General features: G+C 41.6%; 1 protein-coding gene across 25 annotated transcripts in view; it reads left to right on the top strand.

The window, feature by feature from the left end:
• elna (elastin a) overlaps window positions 1-23,732 on the top strand; it is a 121,266-nt gene that overhangs the window by 75,316 nt on the left and 22,218 nt on the right. For 8 of the 25 annotated variants that reach the window (XM_083774042.1, XM_083774024.1, XM_083774026.1 and 5 more), the window contains 23 exons: window positions 419-520; window positions 893-961; window positions 1,065-1,199; window positions 2,089-2,121; window positions 2,642-2,809; window positions 3,133-3,258; window positions 6,258-6,386; window positions 7,165-7,272; window positions 8,401-8,529; window positions 9,089-9,187; window positions 9,796-9,867; window positions 11,132-11,212; window positions 11,342-11,365; window positions 11,515-11,601; window positions 11,756-11,782; window positions 11,902-11,922; window positions 12,131-12,190; window positions 13,486-13,572; window positions 17,636-17,770; window positions 20,640-20,705; window positions 20,864-20,986; window positions 22,510-22,545; window positions 23,417-23,485. In XM_083774042.1, the coding sequence (XP_083630168.1) occupies window positions 419-520; window positions 893-961; window positions 1,065-1,199; window positions 2,089-2,121; window positions 2,642-2,809; window positions 3,133-3,258; window positions 6,258-6,386; window positions 7,165-7,272; window positions 8,401-8,529; window positions 9,089-9,187; window positions 9,796-9,867; window positions 11,132-11,212; window positions 11,342-11,365; window positions 11,515-11,601; window positions 11,756-11,782; window positions 11,902-11,922; window positions 12,131-12,190; window positions 13,486-13,572; window positions 17,636-17,770; window positions 20,640-20,705; window positions 20,864-20,986; window positions 22,510-22,545; window positions 23,417-23,485 (1,986 nt within the window). The remainder of the gene's footprint in view (window positions 1-418; window positions 521-892; window positions 962-1,064; window positions 1,200-2,088; window positions 2,122-2,641; window positions 2,810-3,132; window positions 3,259-6,257; window positions 6,387-7,164; window positions 7,273-8,400; window positions 8,530-9,088; window positions 9,188-9,795; window positions 9,868-11,131; window positions 11,213-11,341; window positions 11,366-11,514; window positions 11,602-11,755; window positions 11,783-11,901; window positions 11,923-12,130; window positions 12,191-13,485; window positions 13,573-17,635; window positions 17,771-20,639; window positions 20,706-20,863; window positions 20,987-22,509; window positions 22,546-23,416; window positions 23,486-23,732) is intronic. The other 17 variants (XM_083774023.1, XM_083774022.1, XM_083774031.1 and 14 more) reach the window with 17 other exon arrangements.

The following is a 23,732-nucleotide window of genomic DNA, read 5'->3' as shown; positions in this document are numbered from 1 at the left end:
TGGCCCAGGCCAAACCGGGCCTGGGCCACAACCTGACCTGGCCTGGTGGAGACCTGTGCCCCGAGGGGCACCTTTTCTAGTTTAAGTTCAATTAATGCAGGAATGCCGTCCAAGCCTTTCATAAAACACCCTGGACAACATTCCACACATCCCGGACTGTTCTCCCTCCTGGCTGTGGAATAAACTGTGGATTGTGTGTAATAAACTCCCTATTGCAGTGAGAACTGCAGACTCACTCACAATGTTCCACCGTAATCTGAAGACTCCATGCACCCCCGGGCCCTAGCACTTCTCCCTCATGGTATCCCCTTCTTGATGGTAGTTTTACCGTGGTTAATTGTTTTGTTTCTTAGTTTCATTTTTTCTCAATGTGAGATTGATATAAGTGCTCTTTTAATTTTGATGATGTATATTTCAGGTTACGGGGGCTTCGGTGGTGGTGGTGCTGCCGCTGGGCTCCCCGGGGGGGTAGGTGGTGCTGGGTCTAAGCCTGGGAAGCCTGGGTATCCCATTGGAACTGGTGGGTATTTTATTTATTGTATTAGTAAACTAATACAATTAAAATAATGTTTCAAGTTTAATTTTGATCAAACATCTGCAGTGTGCTTTCCTATGAATATACCTACTGTTGATTTTGTCATCAAGACTCATAACACATCCCGGTTTTTGTATGGAACGGAAGGGGTAAAAACTGTCATATCTGCACGGCACCCCGAGCTGCTTGAAAGAAATCCCGGCGCTGATTGTGTTAAGATGGGCAGTGCCGATAGGAGGCAGGCGGCGCGATACCATGTCTAGAGACGGACGTAGTATTGAATCATGCGGTTTACACCCGACAGAGACGTCATATTATTAATTAATAATTATTATGCTAATGTTTCACTTTCTGTAGGGGTGGGGCCAGGCGGTCTCTCACCTGCTCAGGCTCAGGCTCTGTCTCAGGCTAAAGCTGCCAAATATGGTAAATGCATAACATATAGTATTTCAAGAATTTCAAATATCATTGAATCGTAGCATATCAGTGCTGTCTGTGTATTTAAGGCTGTGCTCTTTCATTCCTATAGGTGCTGGTCTCGGGGGTGTGGGTGGAGTTGGGGGTGTGGGTGGAGTTGGGGGTGTACCCGGTGGAGTTGGAGGTGGATATGGGGCTGTGCCTGGCGGTGTGCGCCCAGGAACTTATCCAGGGCAAGTGCCAGGAGGTACAAACCAAATAGCACATGGCAATATGCCAATTATTTTGCTGCTGAGACCTCTTATCTCCATATTTAAACTTTTTGTGTTTTTTTCTCATAAAGTAATGCCCTAGAGGCTAGAGATCATAGTATAGCCGCAGCGTCACACAAAAGCATGAAAGTTGCGACTTTGAGCTTGTAGAACTGCTACTTTTGCTATGTTTGAATGCCGAAAAGTATAACAGTTTTGGACATATGAGGGTTTCACCCGAGAGAGATGTCATATTGTTAATTAATAATAATTATGCTAATGTTTCACTTTCTGTAGGGGTGGGGCCAGGGGGTCTCTCACCTGCTCAGGCTCAGGCTCTGGGTCAGGCTAAAGCTGCCAAATATGGTAAAGTATTTCAAGAATTTCAAATATCATTGAATCGTAGCACATCAGTGCTGTCTGTGTATTTAAGGCTGTGCTCTTTCATTCCTATAGGTGCTGGTCTCGGGGGTGTGGGTGGAGTTGGGGGTGTGGGTGGAGTCGGGGGTGTACCCGGTGGAGTTGGAGGTGGATATGGGGCAGTGCCTGGCGGTGTGCGCCCAGGAACTTATCCAGGTAAGTGCCAGGAGGTACAAACCAAATAGCACATGGCAATATACAAATTATTTTAGACCTCTTATCTCCACATTTAAACTTTTTGTAAATGAATGCCCTACTTGATCATAGTACAGCCCACAAAAGCATGAAAGTTGCGACTTTGGGCTTGTAGATCTGCTACTTTTGATATGTTTGAATCCTGAAAAGTAACCGTTTTGGACATATGAGGTTTTCACCCGACAGATAGTTTTTGTTTGAACAAAGGTGACTGCAGGAAAATGCAGTGCTATACACTTATTGCCTGTTTTTATTTTTTATTCTACTGAGGTTACGGAGCAGCTGCAAAGGCAGCTAAATATGGTGAGTCAGTGACGTTTTTAAGCATGTAATATATAGATGATCATGCAAGCATTCATCGTTGGCTGGGGTTCTTCAACTGAATGTTGTCAACAATGAATGCAGTGGTGAAACACATTTTATTACTTACCCTCAATGAGTAGCTGTTGGGTATGTTATGTCATTCTGTGAACCGTCCACGATCACTGTTTTCCGGAAAAACGCCAGTGCCTCGTCAGATGTGAATTATTGCATTTGCTGCAATCGTGTGTGGAGGCTGAGTTCCGTGATACGTCAAGTTATTTTTGCAGCAAGGTTGCTCACAGTGACAGTTCAGTGTATCGTGACACTTTAGAATCAGCTGATTGGTCAGCCGCTGGTATTTCATCAGTGACAACTTAAGTAGTACAAGTGGCAACAAGTGGGAATTGAGAAAAGGGGGAAAAGAAAAAAGAAGGATATTGATGTAACGGACACGTACTCACATCTGCCCACATTTTGTTAATCCTCTGGACCTTTGTTGACAAACCTGGTAATTCTACAGGAGTGCCAGGGGCTGGAGGAGCTGCATATCCAGGAGCAGGAGTAGTGGCTGGAGGTGCTGGAATACCTGGATACTTTCCAGGAGCAGGGGCAGGAGGAGTTCCTGGAGCTGGAGGATATAATCCAGCGGCCGGAGGATATAATCCAGCGGCCAAAGCGGCTAAATATGGTATGATTTATGATTCACACTGATGGCACCTTCATGAGCTTAGTTCAATTCTGAACCCAAATATATTTACTACCCAATGTACCTGTCAAAATACTTCCTTAATGTCAACGAACGAATGACGAAAAGAGAGCTGAGCCAGAAGGCAAAGCTCTCTGTCTACCAAGCAATCTTCGTTCCTACTCTCACCTACAGTATTTGGTCATGAAGAGTGGGTGATGACCGAAAGAATAAGGTCGCGGGTACATTAACTGTAAGCTACCCATTCTACAAACTGTTAATTCAATTTTCAATCAATCAAAACTATTATCCTCCCTCGATTATAGGAGTAGGAGGTGTGGGTGGCACAGGCGGTCTGGGCGTTGCAGGAAGCCTGGGTGGTGCAGGAGGAGTGGGATTAGGCGGAGTGGGAACAGGAGGATACAATGCTGCTGCTAAAGCCGCCAAATATGGTAGTAGACATGATCACAACTTAACTCATTCAGTCAGTCAACTCATTATGCTAGGGTGGGATGGCTCAGGGGGTAGAGGACAGAGTAAAGCAACTTGCAATGGACCATTGTATTCAAGATACGCTTTAAGAATACCCATGTACCCGTCAGACTACTTCAATAGCGTAAGAGACACACGCAGGCATAACACCAGAAGGAGCCCCACTGATCTCACCAAAACCCAGTTTTGGCACAAAACTAAACTAGAACTGCACTCTGTCGAGTGCATACTTGCTTGTTGCACACTAGTAGGCCATAAATGGCCAACTAGTGCGCAAGCAGAGCGCGCATGTAATGTTTTCGCCCGCTGTAAACTGTCAAATCTCAGTATCTCTGTGAACGAACGTTTGAAATGATTAATGTTTAGATGTAATTATTTGCTACCTACTATACATGTAAACATTTAGTATTAAGTATGATTCTAGTTTCTATCTATATAAGAAATACTGTTTTATTGTTGTAGATATATTCTGGATCCCTTTTTTGTTTTTCAGAGACAAATAAATCATTTATATGTGTTGAAAAAAAAAGGTATATAAACTGAATTAAAATATGTTATACAGTATACTTTTTCTGTAAACGGTGGAATCTCAATATCTCTGTGAAGGAACATTTGAAATGTGTAATTATTAGGTGTAACTATTTACTACCTATCTAATTTATGTATGTAAACGCCTATAAAAAAAGTATATAAACTGAATTAAAAATGTAATTTTAATTTTAAATCTATTTCATGTTAGACTATAGTGATATTAATACTAAATCATGGTCAGAGTAATATGTGTCTCTAACTTCAATTTCTATAATAATACTTTCACATTTGTTAAAATATACATGATCTAAAATATTTCCGTAATCTGTAGTTGGATTTGTATTGAATTGTTTAAAGCCTAGTCATACACGTATTTCTTACGTCATCATTTAGAGCTAGTCATACATCAAATCTGTACCCATATTGCTGGACCAATGATGACGAAATGACCATATTTCTTACATACACACCACGTACTCTAGTCCCAGCAGATCAGGCACAATTTGGTAAATTATTTTTTTATTGATTATGTATATAGTATACGTATGACTAGCTCTAAATGATGACGTAAGAAATATATATAGTATATATATAGTATACTGTATAAAGTGTGTAGTTGTAAGTTGATTAGCGGTATTCTGTGGTCACTTTGGTCCAAAAACCGTGACAGCCGTTCCGCCATTTCAGGACCCCCCCAGAAAAACATCAAATCTGTGCCCGTATTGCTGGACCAATGATGACGAAATGACCATATTTCTTACGTCATCATTTAGAGCTAGTCATACACGTATTTCTTACGTCATCATTTAGAGCTAGTCATACACATACACACACATTTGAGGCTTACGCAGAAAAACATCAAATCTGTGTCCGTATTGCTGGATCAATGATGACGAAATGACCATATTTCTTACGTCATCATTTAGAGCTAGTCATACACGTATTTCTTACGTCATCATTTAGAGCTAGTCATACATCAAATCTGTGCCCGTATTGCTGGACCAATGATGACGAAATGACCATATTTCTTACATACACACCACGTACTCTGGTCCCAGCAGATCAGGCACAATTTGGTAAATTATTTTTTATTGATTATGTATATAGTATACGTATGACTAGCTCTAAATGATGACGTAAGAAATATATATAGTATATATATAGTATATAGGCATATACTATATATGTATACATATATACTCTATACTCTATACTGTATAAAGTGTGTAGTTGTAAGTTGATTAGCGGTATTCTGTGGTCACTTTGGTCCAAAAACCGTGACAGCCGTTCCGCCATTTCGTCATCATTTAGAGCTAGTCATACACGTATGTGTATGACTAGCTCTAAATGATGACGTAAGAAATATGGTCATTTCGTCATCATTGGTCCAGCAATACGGGCACAGATTTGATGTTTTTCTGGGGGGGTCCTGAAATGGCGGAACGGCTGTCACGACAAATGGGCCAGGCCGATCACATTACTTGCGCGCTCTGCTTGCGCAAGTAAAGAGAGCAGGTGGCTGCAATTTGTAACTGGCCCCTGTAAAAGGTCTAAGCCTTTATCATCTGGGAGTGCATTAACATGCTTACACCATGAACGCTTACCAAAGAAAAACTAGACTCCAGCAGAGCCACGCCATAAAAACAGAGGCTGTATTGATATGTTATAATAATATTAATATAAACAAAATGGTTAGTTGATTATGATTATGATTATGACTTTCAAAGTCACACATTATGTCACTCTGTGACTGTGTGTTGGCTTGGCAACAATTCTGTTAAATGTCACTGATGAAGTAGATTGCTTGGCAGAAGAATGATTATTTGTTATCAATATAATAAGTATATTATTGCTCTTTTTGTTGCTCTGTGTAAAATGTTTTAAACCTTGGAAGTTGATATGGAAATCTTTTTATAAAAGCAATAAGCCATGTGAGGCTATGGTTTACAGTGATTTTATCAGAGCTAAGGGTTGCTGTTAGGCACTCTGTTCCATGTGGTGCCTAACAACACCCCTCATGAATCACTGTAAAACCACAGCCTTGCGTGGCTTATTGCTTTATTAGGGGCTACAGTATATCCCCAGAAAGTCTTTGAGCTGCCAGTGATTTCACGCCATGCATTTCTATGGTAAAGACGTGTTGGGAGTGCTCCTCTTCCCAGCGACCAGCATTTCAGCACTCTTGACGTGCAGAGTTTTTTGGCAGAGCGCTCTTGGCATCTCAAGCCGAAAAATAGTTCAACTTTTGTGAGAGGAGTTCTGCTCATCAATGCCATTTTCCTACGCAGAGGGTTGGAGAAACATGCCCACAATCATTGAATGGAGATCCTCAGATCCCCAAAATGTGTAGTCTGTCACGAAAACAAATAAATAATCGACCACCTTACAAAGAATGTCTTTATTGATATAATCATCTGACATGGAGCAGGTCAGGTAGCACGAGGTGCAGGCCTAGGAGGTCAAGGAGCTCTGGGAGGAGCAGGAGGAGTTCCAGGTGGAGTACCAGGAGGAGTAGGAGGTGGAGGATACTCTGCTGCTGCCAAAGCTGCTAAATATGGTAATGATTTATTTTTATTTGTATTTCTTTGAAGAAATTTGCTCCATCCTTTGCAGTGTTTGTGAGAAGAGAAAGGATAGAGCTAGGGTAGAGCAGGAGAGGTACAAGGAGAAAAAAAGAACACAGGCTATATAGTCCCTACCACTTTGTCTGTTCCTCTCAGGTTTTTGACAGGTGTACATATAGCTTGTGTAGAATTTGATTTTGGTAAAATATATAGCCTACTGTACTGTACAAGTAAAATCACAATATACAACTTAAACCCAGGATAACACATTAAAGCAGGCAGTGCTCAGGCCTTGTTCAACAGTTTGATGGTGGTAGAAGCCATAACACGAAATCGGTACGATTTGCGGTCCTCTGACCTTTTCAGGTGTATTTTATCGATACTATAGTCTATAGTGGCCATCTTGAGGGAAAAAAATCACAACCCCTTAATAATGGGGTTGACTATTATTTTCAACCCCGTTATATTATTCTTTATAAAAAATATATATGCAATGCCTGCAATGGGAAAATATGTTTTTCTGCTATAGTTAAAGATGTCTTTAATATCGTACTGGTTTCGTGGAATGACTCAGAAACAGTTTTGACCTTATATTTTAAGGTAATTTTCTACATGTGTTCATTGTACTATTGGTTTTCTTCACTGAAGAGGAAAGAAGCAGTTGTCCATCATACTATAGTAACAACTAACATGACACAGATGCTTTCCCGGATTGAAAGGTATAGGCTGTCCAAGTCTAAATGCGTTAACCAATAGTAACACATCTGGCAGCAGGTCAGGTAGCAGGAGGTGCAGGCCTAGGAGGTCAAGGAGCTCTGGGAGGAGCAGGAGGAGTAGGAGGTGGAGGATACTCTGCTGCTGCCAAAGCTGCTAAATATGGTGAATGTTTTCTTTGTTCATATTCTGATTTAATTTCCCAGCTTTGAACATATGTCACATGTCATCCATTCACTGTGCTCTGCTTTTATGTAAAGATTGACAAGATGCCATAGAAATATTCTTGTGATTGGGTTCACCTGTGACATTCCCCTCTGCTTTAGCTTTAGCTAGCTCCCGGACTCCATTGGTCACATATAAGTTAAGATCCGGCAGAGGGGGGAAACGGCGGAATTCCGAACATGGAAAGGTCAAAAATGTATATGAACAATCTTTTAAATCTGTGCTAGCGCCACTCCTATGCGGAGCTGTGTGTATGTATACTACGTGTCCATGCTGCAACACCTAAAGTGGCCAGTAGAGCGCACACACACACACACGCACGCACGCACGCACGCACGCACGCACGCACACACACACACACACACACACACACACACACACACACACACACACATACACACACACACACACACACACACACACACACACACACACACACACACACACACACACACACACACACACACACACACACACACACGCACACACACACACACACATCCTTATAAACGAGAGCGAAACAATGACCGTAAATCGAGAGCTTTAATTACTCTGGTCTCTTTTCATCACAGCAGTGTTAGTTGTAGCAACGGTGCTGGTTTTAACAATGTTAACAAGTTGTAACATATTTCCAAGGTGTTGCCAGGAGCAACACAAAGCTTGATCATGTCAATGGGGGAAAATGATTAGCTGTGAAAGAGGATGTCTGGTCTGAACCAAACCTGCTATCTGCACTCTGGTGATGTCAATTGTTGACACAGGTGCTGGGACTCATCCAAAAATAGAAGGTCAACCGCACACTGCCAAAGAAATGGTCTGTCTGGGCTTTGTTCAGACCGCCGGACAATCTGATTTGTTCCTCAAATCCGATCTTTAGGTCATTCCTCACTGTTAATATTTGCAAGTACATTTTCAAGTGGTCAGATTGGATTTGTGTATTCAGACATCGCAGGACCATTCTGCGGTGGTTGTCGTCGTCACTCACAAACGTGTCTCATCGCCTTCAGGCAGAGGCTTTGTATTCACTTTAATTGATTCACACACTTTACATGCTTATCTTGAATGGAGCAGGGCTAGGGGCAGGAGGAGCAGGCCTGGGAGCAGGAGGTCTTGGAGCAGGCCTGGGAGCAGGAGGTGCAGGAGCAGGCCTGGGAGGTGCCGGAGCTGCTGCTGCTGCCGCCAAAGCTGCTAAATACGGTATGCAGACAAACAGTCAAGTCATATTAAAGATCTGCTTTGTACTGAACTGAACTGTCTGCCCAGCTAGCTAGTTAGTTAGCATTAGTGTTGCTGTCGGGGGGAAACCTTGTAGGCCTATGTCCAAAACCATTTTCTGGAAATGGGGAAAAAGGAAGAACCTGTGTTCCAATAGTTATTATTTAGTCACAAGCTCTTGTTAATAGCCTATTGGTTAAATTCAATATTCACTGACAAATTTACCCACTTTTAACATGGCCTCCCCATGTTAGGCATATAAGTATGAATTACGGTATTCATTCATTAAAATAAAAATCACTCCCGTGTGAAGTGAGAGGCACTCTTATCATTGTCCATTCATTGTCAATGGGAATTTGTGTTAGGACAATACCCGATTTGATAGTCTACATAATGACGTAAATTCTCCATTCATTGTCAATGGCATTTAATGTTTGTGTTAGGACAAGAATCTACACTATAGCTGAATATAGGAGGGGCTCAAAAAAGAAGCTTGCTTGTATTTTCATTGAGGGTGATGTTTTCTCATGGTTATTGGCAGGTCTCAGACCCGGTGCTGGTGGCCAGACAGGGGTCGGTTACGGTGTTCCGGGCGCTGGTGGTGGAGCGCTAGGTGGTGGAGGATTCTTAAGACCAGGAGGTACAGTAGCAGTTCCATTTAGGGCTGCCAGCCCATAGCTGAATGAGTAGAGAGACTGGCATAGCTAATGAACGGGTAGAGAGGCTGTCTGTGTGTGTATTGTGTATTTGTACTGTATGTCATGTTTCACCTATGTGTTGATGTATACAAATTGTATATTTGTACTGTATGTAATGTTTTACTTATGTATATATTTGGACCCCCTCTAAAACGAGATGCTGCATCTCAAGGGGCCATTCTCTCAATACAATTCAACGGGCATAGCTGAACGGGTGCAGAGTTTGCCTGCCTGCAGTGCCTGGGAAACAGATGGTCCCATGCAGGTTAAAGCCCCGGCAATGTGTCCGAGGCATTATTCCCAGCCGTGTAGTGTATAGTGTAGCGATATATTCACACCACCTGGTCCTCTGCCCTGGGTGTCCCTGAGCAAGACACTTGACAGCGTCACACTACAGACTATAAATTAGGCTCCAGAAGCTCATCATAGCAGAGGGGAAAACAACATTTGCCACAACATTATGTTTCCAGGCGCTGGTACCTTCCAAATATGTTTAGTCTTCTTCTCCTTCTTCTTCTCCTTCTTTTTCTTCTTCTTCTGCTTCTTCTAGTGGGAACAGGAGCAGGTCTGGGAGGTCAAGGAGGACCAGGAGGATATGCTGCTGCGAAGGCTGCTAAATACGGTACCAGACGTAATCAATCCAATGCCTGATGTATGTAAACTAAAGCAACGTTGGTGTAAGTAAGTTGGTAGCTTTGAGAACCAACGGTTCACGGCGAATCACGAGCCATGTGGCCCATACCATGAATCATACTGTAGTCAATGGTCTAAACATGCCAGACTGCTGGTATGGTCCTTTAGGATTACAAAACAAAGGTGCTGGACAAACAATGATCAACAGTAAAAAATAATAAGTCTGCAACACTGGTCAGCTGCTCTTGTTTTATTGCTTAGTCAACGTTTCGATCCTGCTGGATCTTCTTCAGGAATTGAAGAAGATCCAGCAGTATCGATATTATTACAGTACATACCTCCCAAGGCAAAAGGCATATTGCAGACAAGGTAACATATTTTAATGCGGTTGGTTTTGTGCTAAATTCAATATTCACTGACAAATTTACTTTTAACCTGGCTAACCATGTATGAATTACGGTATTCATTAATTAAAATAAAAATCACACCCGTGTGAAGTGAGGGGCACTCACTTGTCCATTAATTGTCAATGTGTTAGGACAATACCCGATTTGATCGTCTACATAATGACGTAAATTCTCCATTCATTGTCAATGGCATTTAATGTTTGTGTTAGGACAAGAATCTACACTATAGCTGAATATAGGAGGGGCTCAAAAAAGAAGCTTGTATGTATTTTCATTGAGGGTAATTTTTTCTTAGTGAAGGTACCTCCAGGGAAGCTGGAGGTACCTTCACTAAAAACGCCGGGACAACGCTCCACACGTCCCAAGCTCTTCTCCCTTCTGGCTCCAAAACTATGGAATGCACTTCCCATCACAGTCAGAACTGCAGCCTCACTCCCAAATTCCAATCTTCCGCCGTAGTCTGAAAACCCACCTCTTCAGACTCCACCATGGCCCGTAGCACTTGCCCTAGCCTAGCCCCTTAGATAAGCATTTTATGTCGACTTAGATAGTATTTTAGACAGACTTATAGTTCGTTACGTAGACAGCACTAGAATTGCATTTTATGTAGTCATAGCACTTTATTGTACACATGTATAATGTATATTGTATAATATATAATATAGTATGTATAGTTGACATAGATACTCCACTATTACGTTCTTAGTTTATACACGATTCATGATAACTACTTTTTATATATGTGATGTATGACATGCTTTTGTTTTTGCTTAAATGTAAGTCGCTCTGGATCAAGAGCGTCTGCTAAATGCCTAAATTGTAAATTGTTCTCATGGTTATTGGCAGGTCTCGGACCCGGTGCTGGTGGCCAGACAGGGGTCGGTTACGGTGTTCCGGGGGCTGGTGGTGGAGCGGGTGGACTTCCTGGTAAGCATCGTCCTCAAGTACTACACATATTTTTTTTATATGTTACTTTTATATAACATATTTATTGACTAGAATCACAAATCAGATGAGTTTTGATGCTAATGTTTATGGCACTGGCTTTTGTTTCAGCTGGTGGTGTTCTGCCTCAATATGGTGAGAATGTGATTCAAGTGATTAATGTGTCAGATATAATGTTGATGATGTTAATCTGTTGTCATACAGTCAGAGTTGTTATTTTTATAGTTGGTAAATATCTACTATGTCCACTAATACATTTTATTATTGTCATGTCCTCCTCGTAGGAGCAGGAGCAGGTCTAGGAGGTCAAGGGTCATTGGGAAGCGCATACGCAGCGGGATACGCCGCTGCCAAGGCTGCTAAATATTCTGGTAACAGAATCAAAATTTTAAACTGCATGTCCTATTTATTGACAGTGATGTGTTGTGTGCTTGTAGATCAGCTATGTTTGGTGAAGAGATGATGTAGGGAAAAACGAGCAGACCACATAGAGCCAAAGTACTTTTTGTTTGTTTTGTGCTACAGGAGCTGGAGGGGCGGGCGGACTTCCTGGTAAGCATCATCCTTGAGTACTACACTAGTAGTACTTTCATAACGTATTTAATGATTAGCAGTAGCCTACAAATGTGATTAGTTTTTGACGCTAATGTTTGCACTGGCTTTTGTTTCAGCTGGTGTTCTGCCTCAATATGGTGAGAATGTGATTCAAGTATTCAAGACATGTGTCAGATATAATGTTGATTGTTGAATGTTGTTTTGATCGTCTCCATTCATTGTCAATGGCATTTAATGTTTATGTTAGGACAATAATCTACACTATAGCTGAATATAGGAGGGGCTCAAAAAATAAGCTTGTATGTATTTTCATTGAGGGTGATGTTTTCTCATGGTTATTGGCAGGTCTCAGACCCGGTGCTGGTGGCCAGACAGGGGTCGGTTACGGTGTTCCGGGCGCTGGTGGTGAGAATGTGATTCAAGTATTCAAGACATGTGTCAGATATAATGTTGATTGTTGAATGTTGTTGTCATATAGTCAGAGTTGTTATTTCTATAGTTGTTATAGTAGCTACCCTGTCCCTAAGTGTGATTTGTGTCACCACACATAATGTTAACCTCGCCAAGCATAGGCTTACCATACGTCCTCTTTTGCCCGGACAAGTCCTCTTTTGGGGGGCTGTCCGGGCAGTCCGGGGGGGTTTTATAAATTCCTTCAAATGTCCGGGGTTTTACACGTATCGCCTGTATAAAAAACACTGTGAGAGGTGGACTTTCAGCCCGAACCCCGGAGTGTGTATTATTCATAACTCTGCATGCACTGCGCGCTGACAGCAATGGTCCAGACCGCAGAGCAGATAAAGGCTGGCTGGCTGCTCGGCAGATAGACTGTTGTTCTCTCCGTGAGGAAAGCTTGAAATGCCAAAGAACTATCTCATCATCATTGACATGCAGAAAAAGTAGGCTACTGTTTTCTTAGCTTTGTGACTGACCAATGAGAAGCAGATTGTATTGTCTGCAAAGGAACTATGTGTCTGTCACAAATACAAGTTCTGTCCTGCAAGCCCATGCCATCAACACAGACAAGGCAGCTGTGCGCGAGGCGAGTCCTGCAAATTAAATTGACCCAATATTATTTTGTACAACCTAGCAAAGCATAAGATAATGGTTTGGAGAATAGGCTGGTCTCTCTTTTTACAAGAGATAAGCCATTGCATACAGGCAGGTTCTTAAACCTTTTAATTTCAAGGACCCCCATAACTCTGAGAGTAAAACCAAATGGACCCATAAGAGTCCCATTTGATTCCATTTGTACAGTATCAGAGTTAAAAGTTATAAAAGGGTCCATTTGGTTCCATTTGTACTAGTACACTCTCAGAGTTACAGACCTGTAAGGGTCCATTTGGGTCCATGTGTTACACTCTCAGAGTTACAGACCTATAATGGGTCCATTTGGAACCCCCTCAAGGAACCATGAGGGTCCCTGGATCACACCTTTGAGAGCCACTGCTTTAAATAAATACATAACTAATATAGAGCATATTTGATCAAATGTAGGAGCCAAATTTTGACAAATTAATTTAATTCAAACAGAACCGCGCACGCACGACACATGCACGACGTGCATGCGCACATGCACACGCACATGTGTCCTCTTTTTGGTCATTCAGAATATGGTATGCCTAGCCAAGCACTATAACTAGACTTCTCAAATGTGGTTATGTTTCTTCTTCTTCTTCTTCTTCTTCCTCCTCGTATAGGAGCAGGAGCAGGTCTGGGAGGTCAAGGGTCACTGGGAGGTGCAGCAGGATACGCTGCTGCCAAGGCTGCTAAATACGGTACCAGAAGTAAACAAACACATACACTGTATGAGTAAAGCAACACTGGTAAATACGGTACCAGAAGTAAACAAACACTACACTGTATGAGTAAAGCAACACTGGTAAATACGGTACCAGAAGTAAACAAACACATACACTGTATGAGTAAAGCAACACTGGTAAATACGGTACCAGAAGTAAACAAACACATACACTGTATGAGTAAAGCAACACTGGTAAATACGGTACCAGAAGTAAACAAACACTACACTGTATGAGTAAAGCAACACTGGTAAATACGGTACCAGAAGTAAACAAACACCAGGGCTGCCATATTTCAGAAAATGTCAAGAGTGAGACTCTAGTGTCTTAATGTGTTCGACGCCGTCCAAAGGGCGGCGGCGAAAAAAATTGGCTTTTTTAATGTTGATTTGGCCCGTTTTAACATTGATATTTAACCTTAACACTGATGTCTTCACCTCCATGCCAGCTGCTCTCACTGCACTGACAGCCTCCTCATGCTTAAAGTAGAAATGAAAAAGATATCTATCTCTCTATCTATCTATCTATCTATGCTCCTCAGACCCAGCCAGCAAGACACACACATAGTACTCAGACCCAGCCAGCCAGCCAGCCACACACATAGTGCTCAGACCCAGCCAGCCAGCACGCCACACACATAGTGCTCAGACCCAGCCAGCCAGCAAGCCACACACATAGTGCTCAGACCCAGCCAGCCAGCAAGCCACACACATAGTGCTCAGACCCAGCCAGCCAGCAAGCCACACACATAGTGCTCAGACCCAGCCAGCCAGCAAGCCACACACATAGTGCTCAGACCCAGCCAGCCACACACATAGCTCCGTAAGGGAGTGGTAAAATCTTCAAAAAACTGAAGAGGCTACTGGAGATTGGAGAACCTGATTTGGACATGATCTGATGCAGGACAATGTCACTATGACAGAAAGAGAAGATGGGTCTGCCACATTCATTCACCACATAATCTCAGTGGAAATTGGGGAATATGTCAGAAAACTGGAATGTGGGAAAATTCCTTATTTTTACATTTTCTTAGTTCAAACACATCTGTGGGCTCTCTCTCTCTCTATGAACAGAAACAAGTCGCGATGCGGCCCCTCCCCTTCACTTCACTTCACACACACACACACACACACACACGACTTTGTCCCTATAATGTGCATGGGCTATGGCACCGTTACACTTCCTCATATCACGCAAGAGACGCCACACACCAGTTAAGAAGAGAGATAGTCACAGGTCACTTACTCACTTGTTGTAACTTGTGGGGGCTATATTGTCTTCCATGAAAAATATTTCGAAGCGATGTTAAACTCCGCATGGCTCATTTCCATGCGTCACACAGTCAGGGACCCTGCTGATTTTTGGTCCACTGTTTACCCTCCTGCATATATCAGCGCTGCATGCAGACCGGCTATTTTACCGTTCGTGCGTTATTACGCGGCGGAGCCGCAGCGAAAATTGTTATTTATCATTATAATGCGTGTGAAATGGCATGTGTGGCGTGGTGCGTGGTAAAGGGTTAAATTGCGTGACTGTCACACTCAAAGGGTGAGACATGGCAGCTCTGACAAACACATACACTGTATGAGTAAAGCAACACTGGTAAATACTGTACCAGAAGTAAACAAACACTACACTGTATGAGTAAAGCAACACTGGTAAATACGGTACCAGAAGTAAACAAACACATACACTGTATGAGTAAAGCAACACTGGTAAATACGGTACCAGAAGTAAACAAACACTACACTGTATGAGTAAAGCAACACTGGTAAATACGGTACCAGAGGTAAACAAACACTACACTGTATGAGTAAAGCAACACTGGTAAAGACTGTACCAGAGGTAAACAAACACATACACTGTATGAGTAAAGCAACACTGGTAAATACGGTACCAGAAGTAAACAAACACATACACTGTATGAGTAAAGCAACACTGGTAAATACTGTACCAGAAGTAAACAAACACTACACTGTATGAGTAAAGCAACACTGGTAAATACGGTACCAGAAGTAAACAAACACTACACTGTATGAGTAAAGCAACACTGGTAAATACGGTACCAGAAGTAAACAAACACATACACTGTATGAGTAAAGCAACACTGGTAAATACGGTACCAGAGGTAAACAAACACTACACTGTATGAGTAAAGCAACACTGGTAAATACTGTACCAGAAGTAAACAAACACTACACTGTATGAGTAAAGCAACACTGGTAAATACGGTACCAGAGGTAAACAAACACTACACTGTATGAGTAAAGCAACACTGGTAAATACGGTACCAGAGGTAAACAAACACATACACTGTATGAGTAAAGCAACACTGGTAAATACGGTACCAGAGGTAAACAAACACTACACTGTATGAGTAAAGCAACACTGGTAAATACGGTACCAGAAGTAAACAAACACATACACTGTATGAGTAAAGCAACACTGGTAAATACGGTACCAGAAGTAAACAAACACATACACTGTATGAGTAAAGCAACACTGGTAAATACGGTACCAGAAGTAAACAAACACATACACTGTATGAGTAAAGCAACACTGGTAAATACGGTACCAGAGGTAAACAAACACTACACTGTATGAGTAAAGCAACACTGGTAAATACGGTACCAGAGGTAAACAAACACTACACTGTATGAGTAAAGCAACACTGGTAAATACGGTACCAGAAGTAAACAAACACTACACTGTATGAGTAAAGCAACACTGGTAAATACGGTACCAGAGGTAAACAAACACTACACTGTATGAGTAAAGCAACACTGGTAAATACGGTACCAGAAGTAAACAAACACATACACTGTATGAGTAAAGCAACACTGCTAAATACGGTACCAGAAGTAAACAAACACATACACTGTATGAGTAAAGCAACACTGGTAAATACGGTACCAGAAGTAAACAAACACTACACTGTATGAGTAAAGCAACACTGGTAAATACGGTACCAGAAGTAAACAAACACTACACTGTATGAGTAAAGCAACACTGGTAAATACGGTACCAGAGGTAAACAAACACATACACTGTATGAGTAAAGCAACACTGGTAAATACTGTACCAGAAGTAAACAAACACTACACTGTATGAGTAAAGCAACACTGGTAAATACGGTACCAGAGGTAAACAAACACTACACTGTATGAGTAAAGCAACACTGGTAAATACTGTACCAGAAGTAAACAAACACTACACTGTATGAGTAAAGCAACACTGGTAAATACGGGACCAGAAGTAAACAAACACTACACTGTATGAGTAAAGCAACACTGGTAAATACGGTACCAGAGGTAAACAAACACATACACTGTATGAGTAAAGCAACACTGGTAAATACGGTACCAGAAGTAAACAAACACTACACTGTATGAGTAAAGCAACACTGGTAAATACGGTACCAGAAGTAAACAAACACTACACTGTATGAGTAAAGCAACACTGGTAAATACTGTACCAGAAGTAAACAAACACTACACTGTATGAGTAAAGCAACACTGGTGCACGTGCACAACATATTGATGTATAGCTGATGCATGAGTCTTGTTTACTGATGCAAGCTCGCAATTCATTTCCAATGGAAGTCACATGGTTTGACACAACATTTTTATTGTATGAGGGGGAGGGGGGCAGTCGAAACACAGCCGAAAGCCGTACAACAAAAATGTTGTGTCAAACCATGTGACTTCCATTGGAAATGCATTGGGGCGGCCATGACACTTACCCTTTGTTTACATCTAGCATGCATCAATGTTGTATGCTAGATCGAAAGGTGTGAGTGTGTCAACACTAGTCTCTACAGCGCTAATCGCAATAAATTGAGTCCACGTTTATGATTGACAGCCTGTCAATGTGTCCCTATTCTGGAAGTAGCAAATCAAAGATTTAAACTGCATGATCTATTTATGGACTAAAATCAATAGGTTTACAAACAAGTGGGGAAGTACTAATCATTAGAACAGAAAATAATGGATAGTTGCAGCCCAAGCAGTGAATTGATCCACAACACTGTTCAACTGGCATGGAGCAGGTCAGGTAGCAGGAGGTGCAGGCCTAGGAGGTCAAGGAGCTCTGGGAGGAGCAGGAGGAGTTCCAGGTGGAGTACCAGGAGGAGTAGGACTAGGAGGTGGAGGATACTCTGCTGCTGCCAAAGCTGCTAAATATGGTAATGAATATTATCTGACATATTAATTCACATGTAAAGAAAGTGTTTGGTGTAATTTCTTTGCTTTGCTTCAGTGGTATATTTATATCTACAGTATATTAACTACATGAATTCCTGTACACAGGAGTTGCAGGAGGAGCAGGAACGGGTGTGGGGGTGGGAGGAGCAGGAGGAGTATTAGGTGGAGCCGGAGTCGCTGGTCTCTTGCCAGGAGGAGTGGGAGCTGGAGGTAATACATCATTGTAGTATGTATGGTGTTACATTTAATCCGGTAGACTTTATATTAGTGTAATTCATAATTATAAAAATATGAATTATAAGTTCAAAAATTAAGACTCAAAGTCAATCTGAATTTAAGAAGGGGCACCAGTGAAATGAGCTTTTGGAATAAGCACCAGATTGATTTGTATTTAGCCTTTAAGTTAAACCACTAATAAAACAATTAAAAGATTATAAAATAATCAATTATTATTTTATCTTAATAAATCTATGGAATCTGAAGGTAAGAGGTCTTTTCCATTACATAGCCTTTCTTACTTTGCATGTGTCAAAAACCAGTAAGTTCAACTCTTGAGCAAACAATAGACTTGTTTTAAAAAAAGAATCAATTTATTTCCACACCTAAGCTAATAGACAAACTTAGTAGAACAATAATCAAACGAATTCTTAAACAAGGGTTAATACAGGTTCAAATAGAATTGAAGAAACAAATCAAATGATAATGAAATATCTATATGATAGGTAATGTTCCTTGCCATGAACTTAGAAACTTGATATAATGCATCACTTTCCTGAGCGTTGGTCTGTTGAGCTTTGAGAGAGGCAGACTGGGGTTCGTCTCTCTTCTGAGGGAGAGAGGTTGCGTCGCAAGCGGCAGGGGTTCGATTGCTGGTCTGGCTATAACCCCTGAGCTGGTCGATGTTGCTGGGACGCTCAGGTCAGAGCGTCGGGAGCTGGTCTGTGTAGCGATGTGGCCAAGACCCCCATCTCATCCTTCTGGCTCCTTGGTCTCTCCCTCTGGTCTTCTGGACTCCCCACTCCCCCACTAATCCTAGTTTTTTCTGTCTGCCTCCCCAAATATATAGTTCTCTTCGTTGTGCAATACATGGCTCAGTTACTCTGTATGTCACTCTCTTTGCAAGATGGAGACATTGAGATGTCTCGTGACATTTCCAGACGTCGTCAACATGTTTTCGTGAGGCAATATTTCTTTGAAGTTCATTTTGGGAAAGGGTGTACGCATGCACTTTTCATGGCTTTAGATTTCACATAACACACAATCTGTATTTACATGTATAAATGTAATGAATCTACATTTATTGTACAGTGAATGTCATATTTCCAATTGAGGGTCCAGGAATTGTGAATGAATGCTTTTGTGACTGAGTGGAACATTCCACCTTTGACATATCCAAAGTCAGGGTGTGATCTGTGGCGATGACACTTTATCCGGCCGAAATGGAATCAAGTCTTTATGCTACAAGGGTGTCCCATGGGACTGAGTCTCTGAGTCTGTAGGGAAACAAGTCAATAGATTCCTATTACTTCCTTGTACATAAGAACATGAAGGCCAGTAATTGGAATTGGATGGTTCCAGTATACATATGTGCACACAAGTATGCCACTGGTGCAGGAATTGAGACCATTCTTGAGGGTCAAAAGGTCAGCAGACCCCTCTGCAGGCCTAAAACGGTCCAGCTTCTCCACTTACATGCATGTGCATGTGGTCAGCATGGGAGAGAGAAATCGTGTTCATTAGATCCATCCAATGTGTATGTGCTATAGCTGAGGCGATAGCTTAATTGTGCCTTTATACCCCCTTGTCTACTACATCATGAAAGACAATGGTCAAAGTGATGAACCTATATTCATTGATTTGTGCATTGCTTCGAAATTTGGAGCAGTGCAGTGCATGAACTCTTTAAACCTTTTCATTTCATAGTATTTCATATGATGAGTATGAAAATAATAAAAAATGTGTGATGTTTTCATTGAGAAATAACTATGTGAATGCCCTAGCCGTCCATGTTTTTTCCCCACTCTGTCTAGGATATGATGTTACAATCTGGCCTGATTCATAGCACAGTGTAGCTTGATTCTATATTATCTGTTATATGAGGTGAACATTCAACCGAAAATTGCAGATCCACAATCTCACAATGAGCTTGTAGATCGGAGTGCAATACCGTTGCATGATGGAGCATAAAAACGTGAACCAGCACAGAAAATCTGGTCATCCCACAGTAAGAGTGAAAATGCCTAATTGCTAAACATATCTTGTTTAGTCTGCAATACAGCCTCTCTACTGAGGCTGTATTGCACAACTTCAATAAAAAAACCAAAAATAAAATGTTTTGGGTTTGTTTCTTTGCAGGTTATCCAGGGGGTGTGAAACCACCTAAATATGGTAAGGAAAACTAACTATCAATGCTTTGATAGATACAGCCAACAGCCATCAATGATTCCATCAAGTTTCATCACCATTTGATATAATAAGGTGCTATTAAGTGAATGCTGCTACTATTAAATAAATGTAGTACTTGGCTCCAGAATGTTTTCATCCACTCTTACCTATTGTTGTAAAACCTGATTGATTGGTGAGGGTAATATTTGTAACTGCATGTACTCCTACAGGCTGGGGTGGCACCTGTCAGTAGGAAGTGTTGGGTGGGAGGAGTAGGACGGAGGCTCTACTTCCTCCCGGTGAAGGCTCCTCACTGGCAGGTGTAGGATATAACAGCATTGTAGGATAGAACAGCACACTAAACACACAGATGTGTGGGGAGGAATTAATTGGGGACAAAATTGTGGAGAAAATGGGGTAAAAAGCACAAAACAAACTGATATTAAAATGTTCCTTTTGTTGCAGGAGTGGCCCCAGGTGTAGGAGGTGCAGGAGTGGTCCCTGGAATAGGAACTGGAACTGGAATTGGAGGTAACCTAAAATGACAAAGTGACACCTGTAAGCTGCCTTCTATGCTTTTCTCTTCATTTAACTTAGAGACCATGCAAATGTAACCTTTGTTATTTTCTTTCTAACAAAACACAAGTCACTTAAGTCCCCTTCAAAGAAGGTAAAATATGTTTCCTCAGTTGGTCCCGGCGGGGCGGGCATCACAGGCGTAGGACTGCCTGTGCCGGCAGCTACACCAGGTGCAGTCGATCTGGGTGGTGGAGGACTAACGGGCACAGGGCTGCCCTCCGCTGAAAAAACAGGTACAGTACACCTTAGTGTGTGGTTTCAATGACACTATTATGTAAAGTCCATGTCCACTGAGGCTTTTTTTCCCCCCAGCTGAAAACGCCAAAGCGCTTGTCTAAAAATGCTTCCAAACGCCAGAGTTGAAAATATTTCAGCTCAAGCTTTCAAGCAGCTTCAAGCAGAAGAAAATGGCGCAACATAAATGCTCTGCGCTACGCCACACTGCTGGTATTCACACAGCAATTCAACTGCACTCAGGAAAGGAAACATCTTAGTGGACACGGCCCCTAAGAGTAAAAGTTAGACTATTTGGAAATATATATATTTTTAATACAAATTTGTATTGATTTTATCAGACATGGCAGACAAGAACATCAACAATAGACACAAGGCACAACACGAAAACAAACAAACACCAGAATATAATCCTTAATAAACATGCTTCATCATAGTTAATTAATGAATTAACCTACAGTATCATGAGTACCACAATTCAAAGGCTGGACACATTAATAATCATACAGAGCAGATCAGTCATACAGTACATGAGAGTCAAGATGACCCGTGATGGGACCCCAGATGTACTCAAATTAATGCATCAATGATACAAATACAAACTCATTAAGCCATCTTGTGAAACAAGGAACGGTGGAAGTCTTCCACTCTGTTAAAGTTATATTCTTTTTGCTATAGGTATACCAAGCATAAAGGTGGTTCCACACTTTTGCGTTTTTCGCCGTGTTTTGCGTATCCGGAAGTAGTAGGCTATCACTAGCTGTCAGCCTGTCACCCACTAGACAAACGTAACGTGCAAACGTAATTGATGTAGAGGTGAGGTAGATTTTTTTTATGTTCTCCAAATTAGCTCCGATATTCAGCCGGAAAAAAAACAGTGTCTGTTAATCAGAGTAAAGCGAGAGCAGCTTCGGAGCAAACAAACAAGGCAGTTAGTGCATTAAGTTAAATCTGAAAACAGTATAGTCTGCTATACCAAGCAAATAATGTTTTTCTAAAATAAAACCATTTTCATTTATTATTATTTTTATCCCACGATTTTGCAACCCATTTCTTCACCCAGTGTCAATTATCTAATGTAATCCTGGGCGCTACACTTCCTCTGCCAACCTGGGGGGGTTGCAACCTGACCTCATGCTTCCTTCTATGCATGAGGAGTCCAAGCTGCTTCTTTTCACCTGACATGGGAGAGTTTCCCCAGCCGGACGTAGCGCGTGGAAGGAACACGTTATTCCGACCAGTTCCTTTCTCCTCCATCAGGCGCCCCGCCCCGGCTGGCCAGGGGAGGTAGTTTAGAGACCAGGATTACTGCATGTTTTTTGTAAGGGTTAATTCCTACCCTAGGGGACATGGGGAAAACATGCAAACTCCACACAGAAAGGCCCTTTCGCCAACATGGGCACTGATGACGCAGAGGAGAGAACACGCCCCTTTTTCTTTTTTTCACAAAATCATTTTCAGACAAAACCAGAAAGTGTGAACCATCTTGGAGATGTTGCATCACATTTTTTTTCTTTTATAGGAACAGAGCTACATCCTGAAATTACGCCTGCCCCAGGTACAGTGAAGTTAAAATACCGTAGTTTTGGACAAGACTTCCCATTTCACCACACAAAAACATTCAATTGACTTACTTTTTAAATGATAGATTGCCAAATAACTGATTGCATTGGGGTTATTTAAAAATACTTTTACACAAAGTATTTATATTGTTATGAAACACTGTTTTGTGACGTTGAAAAAACAATTGTTGCTTTGAATGAGACATGCAGGGTAGCCTATGTTTCATGTACTTATATAACATATCCTGCACATTTTCTGATGAAGGTTGTTGACTGTGGTCTATTTATGTTTTGAATCATGCCCCTTTGAAGGTCACTTGGTCAATATCTTCAAATTTAAATAAGTAATATGTCAAGTTATACAGCTTTAATTATCTTAAATTCCTTTATTTGAGATAGTTTTTTAGTAATAGTACAAAATAAACATTACAGAGACTTTAGTTGTCACTGTGCAATACCGGTACTTTAAAACAGTTGTCATATTGCACACATGCCTAAATTGCTGATATTTGCGCCGCCCTCGCAATTGCAGCCCAACCCATGGTTTGACCATTTGAGTGCATTGCACCAGCACTCTGCCCTCATTCCTATATTACCTTTACTTTTTCTTTTTTTTACAGCGCCTGTGACCTAAAAGTGACCTAACTGTAATGCTACTGCTACCAGCAATTCAATTCCTTTAGCTTGTAGCCTATACCTCATGGCCCCGCCCCTGCTATTGGAAGTGCAGCAAAGGCTTTTACCTGTGCGTGTGTCTGTGTGTGTGTGTGTGTGTGTGTGTGTGTGTGTGAGTGTGAGTCTCCTGTCCTCTGTGTGTTTTTTTCATGCAACTGTATGATCAAATTGGAACCTGTTGTCTTTTGGCAGAAGTTGAACCCTCGCCTAATGCCACAACTGGCAAGGCCCCCGAGGTCCCACAGCCCAGTAAGGCTTGTTGTTTGCAACAAAGTGGAATTTGGTTTAACTACTACTTGGTTTAAGAATTCTCATAATGTCATTCCTGTTATCTAGGACTGCCCAATCAAAGAAATATGAATAAGAACACTCCCTATGAACCAGAAACCAGAGACCCATTGAAAAAAAAAAAAAACTTTTGGGGGGATAGGTGTGGGCAGCTATTCAATATTTCACGGAGAGAAAAAAAGAGTTAATTCAAAAATAGTTATATTTGTGATAGGTTCAG

Source organism: Protomyctophum parallelum (assembly GCF_964188405.1).
Source record: "Protomyctophum parallelum genome assembly, chromosome: 9".
Lineage (NCBI taxonomy): Eukaryota > Metazoa > Chordata > Actinopteri > Myctophiformes > Myctophidae > Protomyctophum > Protomyctophum parallelum.
This window is presented reverse-complemented; position numbering and strand designations above follow the sequence as displayed.